The sequence below is a fragment of the Sycon ciliatum genome, chromosome 3, assembly GCF_964019385.1.
Source record: "Sycon ciliatum chromosome 3, ocSycCili1.1, whole genome shotgun sequence".
NCBI lineage: Eukaryota > Metazoa > Porifera > Calcarea > Leucosolenida > Sycettidae > Sycon > Sycon ciliatum.
The window spans coordinates 2,239,109-2,252,553 of NC_088645.1; the positions used below are offsets into that span (position 1 = coordinate 2,239,109).

Here is a 13,445-nt window from a genome sequence, read left to right on the forward strand (position 1 = left end):
ACTGAACAAACTTAGCAACTTGCTGCAGGATGCGGTCAGCCTGGGTGGCATCTCGTAGGGCAAGCGAGAATTCAGACGACATGTACGCTTCGCCAGCTGAATCGGCAAGAGAAGCGATCTCGTCAGTCAGAACAGACGAGGTAGAGATGGTGGTAGGTAGTGTAGTGTTGCTCAAGAGAGAGAGAGCATCGGCCACAACGAGATCACGGCCAGGGACATGCTCGGCAGTGACGTCGAAACGAGCCAGTAGAAGTAGCAGACGCAGGCAACGAAGTGGCACTCGATCTAGATCACGGCTGTTTACCAGGGGACCCAAGGGCTTATGGTCGGTATGCACCGTGAATGGCTTGCTACCAACGAGATACTGGGCGAAGTACTCACATCCCCAGACGATGGCTTGACATTCTTTCTCGATCTGCGCATAGTTGCGCTCGGCATCGCTGACAGATCGGGAGGCGTACGTAACAGGTTGTCAGCCAGCTGACTGCTGCTGGAGGAGAACAGCTCCAAGACCATAGCCACTGGCATCAACGCGCAGAAGAGTTGGCTTAGAGACGTCGTAGAATGCTAGGCAAGGAGACTGTTTAGCGAGTTGTTTGAGCCGTTGGAAAGCTTCTTCTTGGGGAGCATCCCAACACCAGACCGTGTCAGGGCGGAGGAGCAATCGGAGCGGCTGAGAGACGGTGGCCATTTCCCGCAGAAACTTGCTGAGATAATTAAACATACCCAGCACGCGACGTAGCGCAGGGAGATCGGCCGGTGCCTGGAGCTCGGAGATAGCGGCGAGGCGCTGCTGACTGGGGCTGACTCCATCAGCGGAGACAACATAGCCCAAAAATTCAACTGACGATTGGCGAACATGTTCCTTGTCAGCGTTAAGGGCAACACCAGCATTGCGCAGGATTGATCTGACCTTCTCCAAGTTAGCATCGTGCTCCTCGACCGTCGCACCAAAGACCGGGATGTCATCCATGAAGACGCACACCCCTGGAAGGCCGTCCAGGCATTGCATTAACTCGCGCTGGAATATTTCTGGCGCCGATGTTATGCCAAACGGAAGTCGACGGAAGTAGTAACGTCCGAATGGCGTGATGAACGTGGTGAGCTTAGCTGTTTCGGCATCGAGAGGCACCTGCCAGAAACCTTTCGCTGCATCCAGGGTGGTGAAGCATGTAGCGCCACTCAGCTTTGCTAATGGCTCGTTGACGGTGGGCAGGGTGAAGGTTTCGCGCTTGACCGAAGCATTCAGACGTCGCAGATCTACGCATATCCGAACGTCACCGTTCTTTTTGGCAACGGGCACCATGGGTGTGCACCAGTCCGTTGGCTCTGTGATCTTTGTAATGACATCGGCAGCTTCCATGCGGACAAGCTCTGCTTTGACCTTCGACAGTATCGGAATCGGAACGCGACGAGCTGTTGAGCACTGGAACTCAACGGCATCAGGCCTCAGAGCGATCTTGACGGGCTCACGCAGCATGCGTCCAAGAGAAGTGGTGGCTGCTTCGCTTCTGAGATGCCTTTGAATACAAAACACATTGCTAGTGAGGCTTCGCAACTCAGGAGGTTGGACTTGCCCCGTGTCAGAACGTGAATCTCTAGCTGGTGCTGCGAGGAACTGAGCTTTGGGCTGGACAAAGTTGCGCTGAACGTGCCTTTGCAGTCGATGCGATCATCATTGGCTCCTGTCAACCGTGTTGTAGGAGAGCTCAGAGGCGGTGGTGACTTGAGGGATTCGTATGTTGCTGGAGTAATCACAGTGATATCCGCTCCAGTGTCAATCTTGAACGGTACGGACTTCCCGTACAACAGCAGATCACACATCCATGGACTGCTGCCTGATGCGATACTATCTAAATCCAAGTAGGCCCAATCCTCAGTCACACCCGGATCGTCCTGTGGGGCCAGAGAATGTGCACCAGAGCTACTGGATTGCTTGGAAGATGAGCCTTTCTTGGATGAGCGACACACACGGGCGTAATGGCCTTTCTTGGAGCAGCTGCGGCAGGTAACATCCCGAGCAGGACAACGGACGCGGGTATGGGACTTACCACCACAAAACATGCAGAGATTGTGAGACTGACTGCGGGCAGGTCCATCAGACTTACTCTTGAACGATCCTGTGCTCTTACGAGGAGCAGCAGAATCACCAGCGACAGCGGCTGACGCAGGTGTAGCACTGGCATGGCCGTGCTGTGAGGCGACTTGCTGGCGGACGAGCTCGTACCCGCGAGCTTTCTCTGTAGCCTTTTCCAAGGTCAGAGTGTCCGTCAGCTGCAAGTCCGTTGCTAATTACTCATCTAGCAAGGTGGCAACGAAACGCTCACGAATGCGATCGGATTTGTTATTTCCGAACTCCCATGTCTCAGCTATCACGTGCAGACGACGGAGAAACTCTTCCACCGTCTCACCTGGACGCTCAAACACCATCCGCTCGTGGAATAGGTTCGTCTTCGGGGTGAAATAGTCACCAAACTTCTTGAGCACATTGTCGAAGTCTTTCTTATCAGCGTCTGCGTCAAACTGAAGCTGCAGGAACACAGGCTCAGCTTCCGGACCCAACGCATATTTCAGAGCTGCTACCTGGACCTCACCATCTTCCTTGTGAAGCTTGGTAGCAAGGCGGTAGGTCGAGAATCGTTCTCGCCGCAGAGGCCATTTCTGCAGGGAAGAAAAGTCGAAGCGGTCAGGGACCGGGGCTGTGCGGGTTGACATTATCCTGACACCATGTAAAGTTCGATCTTTGAACTTTGTTACTTATCTCGAGCACACACACCCAACATGCGACAGCATTCTATTTTGACTTCACTTCTTGGGAACATAAACAACAAGAACAAAGAAATGCAAATCACTCCAGATTATCAGAACTGGATGGAAGGTGCTAGAAGCAGTAGAAGAAGAGAGAAGGATCCAGAACCGGATGTGTACAATACGATGACAAGCTAGACCACATAGGTTGGTTGATCATGAATGCGTGTCATGTGCAGGTAAGCCGTACATGGATAAGGTGTCATGTGATGGCACAGCAAGGCACTAGATGACTGTGCATGATAATTACAAGCAACACATATAATTCATGTGTAGCACATGCAACAACGCCCAGTGTGGAAGTTGCGGCAGATCGGTTGGCCATTGGACACTGTACGGACTCCATTGAAGGCTTACTGGTTGTTACGTTGCTGACGAAAGGGACACTGGCCGCCTCCGGGATGGACGAGGCGACAGGACTCACATGTGGGCCTTGATCGGCTAGTCACGGACATTTGCCACAGACTGATGTCGATGCATAGCCAGCAATCGCATGTCATCACGTACATTGAAAATCAACATATTTTTGCGAATCGACCATTTTTTCAGGATCACTTTTCAAAGAGGACGAAGCAAAGTCGGCCAAACGAAGCCTAGAGGAAGAAAATCACCCTCTCCACTTCACCATCACGATACTGACATAGATACGAGATGGAACAACTAAAAAATCCACAAGAAAACTGTACGGCCATCATCGCTTTGGTCTGAGAATTTCTATCACGATCAAAAATGTACGAGGAGCACTCAAAAATAAGCCACAGACGTACCTTTATCGCTCTCTACTCCTTTATCAAGGCACAAAAGTCGACTCTCCACTTTCAAACCAGGAACCAGACAAACCAGTGGTCCTTTTCAGCTGCTCCAGGAGCGCAGGAAATGTTCACCAAGGGGCGCAGAGCAGCATCCATTCCAGAAAAAGAGCTAAAATACGAGTGAGACTGCATGCCTGAGTACATGAGTACATGTATGAGTACATGCAGAAAATAGGCAATTTCAGCGTTTCTGCTCCAAACAGCAACTAGCTTCGACTAGAAACAAAGATTACCACCAAAGGATCAAACAACAACCATTTTCTGCAGTTTTTTTGCAGAAGGATTCCTTGTGCTTGGCCCAGCACGCCAAAAATCACACCTTGGAGGAGTACAACAATTACAACTCTCATATGTCCTCGATTGCTGGCCATGACGCCAAAGCGCTTGCCTGGCTGAGCAGAAATGGCCGAGCGAAACTGGGTGCCGTACGACAGCCAAGCCTGCGAATAGTGTTGCCTGTTTGCAGCAACAATGGTGGCTTGGTATGAGAGCATCTCCTGCAGGCGGGACGGGTTGGCAGAACACATGACGTTCATGAAGAGAGTCCATGCTTCCAGCCATGTTGGCAAGTCGTGGACGCGTCGACGAACGGGCTGGGCAGTGCCACCTTCCACCACCTCCAAAGACTGGCCGCAACTGCTGAACTGCAGCTGAAGCTGGCGTGGGGCAGAATACGAGGTGGCAATAGTATCCGGCAGGAACTGGGTGAAATCTACAAAGTCACCCTTCAATATTTTCAGTTGTATAGTCTGAGGAACAGAGAGATTACCAGCGTTGGAAGACTCCGCCGAAGGTTGAGTTCCAGATCCAGGGGCAGTGATGTTGGCCAGCATTGGAGCGATCGCCTCCGACAAGGCAACGGCGACGGCGGAATGTACTTCCTGCCGCACAAACTGGTGAAAATCGTCATTTCTTCTCCTGTCCGGGATCTGGGGAGTCGGAAAAGCTGCTGCAACACTCTCCAGATCCTGCTCTTGCTCCTGCTCAAGCTCCTGCCGCAAGGATGGCGTGGCCGACGGGGATCGAGGTTCCCGTGCCGCCGAGCTCGACGTCTTTTGGATACTGAGCAGCAAACGGGCAAGAAGCTGGGGCGTTATTCTGCTCGAATTCAGCCCACAGCCTTCCAGCTCGGCCCGCAAGTCCAACACGTTCATACGACATGCTTCAGAGGTAGACAACATGTTTGTCGTGCAGTAAATGGCTGCGAGGAAACTACAAGGAGTCTGAAAAAATAATTCTATTCTCCTCAAACAAATTCCGGTTGCTGCTCAGCAAACATATTCCGGTTGCTACTCAGAGACACTGCAAAGGAAAGCCAAAGCCACAGTCAGCGCAGCAAGAGCTACCCAGGGCGATTTGGGCGCGCATTCGGGCGCGCATGCGCAGCAGTTGAGAGCACATGTAAAGCCTGCTCAGTCACAGCTAGCCCAAAAGCTAACCCAACATTTAACTACACATGCATGCATGCACACAACCATACATATACAAAATCACATACACACACAATCCCCCCGCCCCCCCCCCCCCCCCCCCCCCTCTGCCGGCCCGCCCCCCCCCCCAAAAAGACAAGAAACGTTGGTTGCTGTTCTTTCACCAGGTTGTTGCAAGTCACAGTGATTTTTGAATATGACAGTGTACATGCCTGGTAAAGTGGTCAGTAGAGATAGACTGGTCACTAGTCACACTGGTCAGTAGGGATAGACTGGTCACTAGTCACACTGGTCAGTAGGGATAGACTGGTCACTAGTCACACTGGTCAGTAGGGGTAGACTGGTCACTAGTCACACTGGTCAGTAGGGATAGACTGGTCACTAGCCACACTGGTCAGTAGGGGTAGACTGGTCACTAGTCACACTGGTCAGTAGGGATAGACTGGTCACTAGTCACACTGGTCAGTAGGGGTAGACTGGTCACTAGTCACACTGGTCAGTAGGGATAGACTGGTCACTAGTCACACTGGTCAGTAGGGATAGACTGGTCACTAGTCACACTGGTCAGTAGGGGTAGACTGGTCACTAGTCACACTGGTCAGTAGGGATAGACTGGTCACTAGTCACACTGGTCAGTAGGGATAGACTGGTCACTAGTCACACTGGTCAGTAGGGATAGACTGGTCACTAGTCACACTGGTCAGTAGGGGTAGACTGGTCACTAGTCACACTGGTCAGTAGGGATAGACTGGTCACTAGTCACACTGGTCAGTAGGGATAGACTGGTCACTAGTCACACTGGTCAGTAGGGGTAGACTGGTCACTAGTCACACTGGTCAGTAGGGGTAGACTGGTCAATAGTCACACTGGTCAGTAGGGATAGACTGGTCACTAGTCACACTGGTCAGTAGGGGTAGACTGGTCACTAGTCACACTGGTCAGTAGGGATAGACTGGTCACTAGTCACACTGGTCCGTAGGGATAGACTGGTCACTAGTCACACTGGTCAGTAGGGATAGACTGGTCACTAGTCACACTGGTCAGTAGGGGTAGACTGGTCACTAGTCACACTGGTCAGTAGGGGCAGACTGGTCACTAGTCACACTGGTCAGTAGGGGTAGACTGGTCACTAGTCACACTGGTCAGTAGGGATAGACTGGTCACAAGTCACACTGGTAAGTAGGGGTAGACTGGTCACTAGCCACACTGGTCAGTAGGGATAGACTGGTCACTAGTCACACTGGTCAGTAGGGATAGACTGGTCACTAGTCACACTGGTCAGTAGGGATAGACTGGTCACTAGTCACACTGGTCAGTAGGGATAGACTGGTCACTAGTCACACTGGTCAGTAGGGATAGACTGGTCACTAGTCACACTGGTCAGTAGGGGTAGACTGGTCACTAGTCACACTGGTCAGTAGGGGTAGACTGGTCACTAGTCACACTGGTCAGTAGGGATAGACTGGTCACTAGTCACACTGGTCAGTAGGGGTAGACTGGTCAATAGTCACACTGGTCAGTAGGGATAGACTGGTCACTAGTCACACTGGTCAGTAGGGGTAGACTGGTCACTAGTCACACTGGTCAGTAGGGATAGACTGGTCACTAGTCACACTGGTCCGTAGGGATAGACTGGTCACTAGTCACACTGGTCAGTAGGGATAGACTGGTCACTAGTCACACTGGTCAGTAGGGGTAGACTGGTCACTAGTCACACTGGTCAGTAGGGGCAGACTGGTCACTAGTCACACTGGTCAGTAGGGGTAGACTGGTCACTAGTCACACTGGTCAGTAGGGATAGACTGGTCACTAGTCACACTGGTCAGTAGGGGTAGACTGGTCACTAGTCACACTGGTCAGTAGGGGTAGACTGGTCACTAGTCACACTGGTCAGTAGGGGTAGACTGGTCACTAGTCACACTGGTCAGTAGGGATAGACTGGTCACTAGTCACACTGGTCAGTAGGGATAGACTGGTCACTAGTCACACTGGTCAGTAGGGATAGACTGGTCACTAGTCACACTGGTCAGTAGGGGTAGACTGGTCACTAGTCACACTGGTCAGTAGGGGTAGACTGGTCACTAGTCACACTGGTCAGTAGGGATAGACTGGTCACTAGTCACACTGGTCAGTAGGGATAGACTGGTCACTAGTCACACGGGTCAGTAGGGATAGACTGGTCACTAGTCACACTGGTCAGTAGGGATAGACTGGTCACTAGTCACACTGGTCAGTAGGGATAGACTGGTCACTAGTCACACTGGTCAGTAGGGATAGACTGGTCACTAGTCACACTGGTCAGTAGGGATAGACTGGTCACTAGTCACACTGGTCTGTAGGGGTAGACTGGTCACTAGTCACACTGGTCAGTAGGGGTAGACTGGTCACTTGTCACACTGGTCAGTAGGGATAGACTGGTCACTAGTCACACTGGTCAGTAGGGATAGACTGGTCACTAGTCACACTGGTCAGTAGGGGTAGAGTGGTCACTAGTCACACTGGTCAGTAGGGATAGACTGGTCACTAGTCACACTGGTCAGTAGGGATAGACTGGTCACTAGTCACACTGGTCAGTAGGGATAGACTGGTCACTAGTCACAATGGTCTTTAGTTATAGGTTTTACTGGAGACCTTGAAAAAAATGTACTCACCTTGTTGAATGGTGGTAACAGCTGCTGAGACACGTGAAAGCTTATCACTAGTGTCTTGCTGGTGCTCCAGTAGTTGTCCAATGCTTGTGGAGGTTGTAGCACTTTGCTCCTGCAGTTGGTGGACAGTTGTGTTGGTCTGGTTTTGCATTTCCACTATGCGTTCACATGCTGCAGTTGTATCTTGTTCACCTATATAACACACATATATATATACAAACACACACACACACACACACACACACACACATACAAACACAATCACCTAAGAAGAAGGAAATGTTTTACCCGTGACCCCTTCGTTGTTTGAAGTTATTGGTGTGAGTAATGGCTACCGAGGGTAGCAATGGTTGGCTTTAGAGCGCATGGAGTAGGAGATTTAGTTTCTTGTATTATTCAACAGGCGAAAGGTACCGTTCAACAGTTTATTGATATTTTACTGGAGACTTGAAAAAATGGACTCACCTTGTTGAATGGTGGTAACAGCTGCTGAGACACATGAAAGCTTATCACTAGTGTCTTGCTGGTGCTGTTGCAGTTGACCAATATTGGTGGTACTTGTAGCACTTTGCTCCAGTAGTTGTCCAATGCTTGTGGAGGTTGTAGCACTTTGCTCCTGTAGTTGACGGACAGTTGTGTTGGTCTGGTTTTGCATTTCCACTATGCGTTCACATGCTGCAGTTGTATCTTGTTCACCTATATACATGATAAGATAGGTACACATAAACACTCTCTCACATGCACACACATGTGTATGCACCCATGTACGGATGCACAAGTACGCACACACACACACATGTATATACAAACACACCTTTGACCTTTGACCTTTGACGCCCATCGCCGGAGGCGATGATAGCAATGCTACGGCAGAAGCCATAGCAACTTGTGCTGGGATTGCACCATTCAACAGCTTGCAAGGCTGAAGAATTGACCGTCACTATTCAGCCTGGTCTACACCATACAGCTATTTTGAAGTGACTTTTTCTGGCCAGTGAATCCCTATTTTTGGTCTTTTCATTTTTTCTTTCTTTTTTTCCCGCACACACATCACACCACATACTCCGGCATGCACTGGCTGTTGGTAACCACCCAGGAGAATGAAAGAAAAGTCAGGAAGAGTCTGAGAAAGAGAAGAAAGACGTGTGTGACCATAATCATCGGGGATCGAACCCGCAACCTATCGATTGGAAATCGCTGCACATACCACTGCACCATATGGGACATACAAACACACACGCACACACACACACACACACATACACACACACACAAACACACACACACACAGCAGACAAACACCTTCCCACAAAACACACACACATGCACACATGTGCACGCACACATGCACACATGTGCACGCACACATGCACACATGTGCACCCACACATGCACACATGTGCACACACACATGCACACATGTGCACGCACACATGCACACATGTGCACCCACACATGCACACATGTGCACGCACACATGCACACATGTGCACGCACGCACGCACACACACACACACGCATACAAAGGCAGAGAAAACAGAGACAACCGGCTATATCATTGTTGTAACGCTTTGTTTGATGCGCATAGAAAGACTAAGGCAATCTCAGACAACTGATGAACATTTTGACATTTTTTTCATCACCAGACAACTGATGACCTCCACATCACCAGACAACTGATAACCTCCACATCACCAGACAATTGATAACCTCTTGATCGCCTGACAGCTGATAACCTCTAGATCACCTGACAGCTGATAACCTCCACATCACCTGGCTGCAAACATCACAGACAACTGATAACCTCTACATCACCTGGCTGCAAACATATTTCCAGGCAACTAGTTTAGTCTAACATGAAAGTTAGTGAGACATGATGCGGATGGTGTCAATTTACATGTGAGTTGAAAAGAAGGAGAGGTGAAAGTCAAGTCTCAGCAATGGCGGCCAGGTGACTAAAGTCCACTTTGGTTATAACAACACTTGGCGGGGCATCAGAAAAGTGTCCTTATTCGCGAAGTGTCCTGATACCCGAAGTACAGTTACTCAATCTGCGCACATATTTTTTTAATACAGTTAGATGGGACTTTGCTCTGGGCATGGAAATTCTGTCGCTATTCGCGAATTGTCGTGCTCGAGAGTTTTCACTTATTCTGATGTCCATATTTTGACATTTTTTGTTTTTGTTTAGAAGCGTGGATGCATCAGTGCGGATCCATCTTATCCTTTTCAGCTAAGTACAGACCGCACCTTTGAATTCTTTATTCTCACGATGGCACCATCGCCAATAAGAGATAAGTTTATGAGAAGGTGAGATGCTGTGAGTGGGGCTGTGGGTTATGCCGTTGGAAAGTAATGTATGCCACTTTGAATTTTGCAAGTATGGGAGAGGGCGTGCACTGCAGGAGCAGGCGGAGTTAATCAGCAGTGAGCATATTTCTTGTTTGAAAGCAGGGATGGAGGGAACATCACGAATGCTAGCAGGGATGGAGGGAACATCACGAATGCTAGCAGGGATGGAGGGAACATCACGAATGCTAGCAGGGATGGAGGGAACATCACGAATGCTAGCAGGGATGGAGGGAACATCACGAATGCTAGCAGGGATGGAGGGAACATCACGAATGCTAGCAGGGATGGAGGGAACATCACGAATGCTAGCAGGGAGGGCATCGTACCGTTGTGACGCGCATATAAGCGCATGTGCCTATATGTGCCGGGCATAAGCGCGCCCTCACAAATAAGCGCATGGGCTTCTAAGTGAACCTAGATGCAGTCCACCCCGTGACATACACACACCTCAAAAACACCATGTTCACATGGTTAAATGTGCATATGTGCATAATTATGCATGGTACCGGTACACTTGCAACTCAAGCGCATGCGCCTATGTGTGAGACAAAACGACCCGCAAAAAAAAGCAAATAACGCAAAAAAAACTCACTGATAAGCTCATGTGACTTTACGTGCGCCACTACAATAGTATTATAGGGACTTGTACAGTGGGGAGTCTGTCACTACAATAGTATTATAGGGACTTGTACAGTGGGGAGTCTGTCACTACAATAGTATTATAGGGACTTGTACAGTGGGGAGTCTGTCACTACAATAGTATTATAGGGACTTGTACAGTGGGGAGTCTGTCACTACAATAGTATTATAGGGACTTGTACAGTGTGGAGTCTGTCACTACAATAGTATTATAGGGACTTGTACAGTGTGGAGTCTGTCACTACAATAGTATTATAGGGACTTGTACAGTGTGGAGTCTGTCACTACAATAGTATTATAGGGACTTGTACAGTGGGGAGTCTGTCACTACAATAGTATTATAGGGACTTGTACAGTGGGGAGTCTGTCACTACAATAGTATTATAGGGACTTGTACAGTGGGGAGTCTGCACAACAGTTGGTTCTGGTGGGTGGGAGGCGCCAAGTGCTGGTGAGTGGAAGGCTATACTGGAGTGTAACTTGAGCGGGGACCTGTTTGTGATGTTGCTGTAGGTCTTTGCTCTGTCGACGATAGATCACCCAACGGGCAATTTTTGACTTCTTTACATGCGATGTGACAAACCTAAAAGCAGATCATTGTAGAGAGAGAAGAAACCCTGGTGCCAGAATTTCCCATTTTTAGATAGGGTTGTGTGGGCAGGCATGTATTTACGGCCATTTCCCCACTTGTGTTTCAACCACCATTCCCTGCTTTATGATGACACTACATCGGAGCGTTTACATCATTTCAGCAGAAATGTTGACAGCAAATGATTTACCTCTCGCCATTGTGTCGCTCAGCTGTGCCACTTGTTCATAGGCAGTCCGGGCTTCCAGTTGTATTTCATCCATCTTGTCGTTGGTTGTGCGAGCTTCAGCAGAGACCTCCTGCTGGAGATTATCCAACCTGGTGCCTAGTTGCTGATGAGATGTGGAGAGATCCCGTACGGCAGTTGACACACTCCTCACAGTGTCGAGTATAGTGGTAACGAGGCCTGCAGAAGCACCCATAGATTCTTCCAGTGGAGATGCAGTCTGCGTAAATCGGGTAAAAGACAAACATGAAACCACACAACAGAGCAAGCAATGAAGATTGTCTGCAGGGAATAATGTATAAAAAAAGCGGCGTGGAGAAGATAGCTTAACCCTCTGATACAAGACCATACAAAATCATCTGTTTTTGGTTGATGTAGTTGCTTGCACTGAAATGCTCACAACTTCTACCGTTCTTGACGAAAGTTCACAATCAAAATACCAGGAAAGAAGAAGAGCAGCGCAGCTCTCCAATGCAACAATTGCCAATAGGCTACAATGGAGCGTTGCACAATTGGAGCATTCTGCGATGAATGAGTGTGAAATGGCTGGCATCGAGGGAATTTGCTGGTATATTCAGCTCGGTGGACTGTTCGAGGTGCTGCGGTATTTGATATGTGACAAGTGTGGTGTTGAGATTGGGCTCATTGTTCTCTGGGCAGAGTGAAGGGTCTTTCTATACAGGCCAAGGTTATGGAAATCTGATAACCAGAATCAAAAATATGGCCAGTGTGTAAAGGTTAACATATAGCCATTCATAATATTGCAAGTCCAGTTCAGGAAATCATCGTGAAAGCCGATAAAACCCAAACCCTGTAGTAAGTAGCAAAGTAGCAATACAGCAAGCTGATGAAAGACAATAGCAACAAAACTCTAAGATCACGCCTGAGCAAGCATACCATGAAGTCAATAGCGAGGCAAAGAAGATCACAGAGGGTCTAAATCTTGCCATGTATGTACTGGCTAAGTCAGAAGCATTAAGTAATAGTGCTCAAAGACACTAAGGACAACTTCGCTAGAGCGCTGCCCTACAGACTCATTAAGCCGGCCAAGTCCGAAGTGGGTGTGTCCGTTCCTGATGGTTCAGGTAGAATCACCCATTCTGGACGTGCTGTTTACACACCCATCAGATATGCTGAACTCTATTATTTCTTGAGATTGTTTCCCAGGATACTTGCATAATGTCTCTCAAACTTTTTCTCTTCACATGGCACAGTCTTGACAGATTCTATTAGCCATTTCGCGCCACTCTTTTGTCTTTAGCTTTTTTCCTGCTTTGCTATCTCTCTCTCTCTCTCTCTCTCTCTCTCCTTTTTGCTGCGCGCCTTAAAAGGGGAGATGTAGTAATATTCTGACTGTTATGCGTAAACCACTGTACACTTATGACCGTATGCGCTGCATGCCGTATGTACGTCATGCAGGCTATCACCCGTAGGCCAGAACGTTTGGTGGGCTTCTCTCAAGGGCTCGGGAATTCTTTGTGTTTCACTGACCTGCTGGTTGTGCATGTTCTTACTCCCCATTAGTTTACTCTTCTATATTATCTCATCGTCCAAATTATATAGAGAATAGTACGACATGGTACTGGAGAGAATTATGGCTGCTATGCGTGGCCAAACAGAAGTAAACCTATGGAGACACACCATGTCCTGTATGTCCTGTATGTCCTGTGTGATTCAGTGGCCTAATTAAGGAGATACCAGACAAGCAGCACAGCACACGTTACTATGCTTTGATGTGGTAGAATTTCACCCTTGATTGGTTAGCGAATCCTTTGTTCTCTGCTCTATCGTTTGCACAGCAGTTCACTGCAATCAAGCAGCAAGATATGGACATCATTCACGGCCGAAAATTGCTCCTTTTTATGATAGCGGTCATCCCTGGATATAAGACAAGGACAATAATTATATGTTCGATGGAACGATAGGCGGCTATGATGGTGA

At 48.8% G+C, this 13,445-nt stretch overlaps 1 protein-coding gene across 1 annotated transcript in view; it reads right to left on the reverse strand.

The window, feature by feature from the left end:
* The window catches only part of LOC135811209 (tripartite motif-containing protein 2-like), a 166,953-nt gene that overhangs the window by 135,506 nt on the left and 18,002 nt on the right, over window positions 1-13,445 (reverse strand). The window contains exons 2-4 of the mRNA XM_065324402.1: window positions 11,469-11,724; window positions 8,164-8,394; window positions 7,702-7,890 (exon numbers count right to left, since the gene is read on the reverse strand). Coding sequence (XP_065180474.1) covers window positions 7,702-7,890; window positions 8,164-8,394; window positions 11,469-11,724 — 676 coding nt within the window. The remainder of the gene's footprint in view (window positions 1-7,701; window positions 7,891-8,163; window positions 8,395-11,468; window positions 11,725-13,445) is intronic.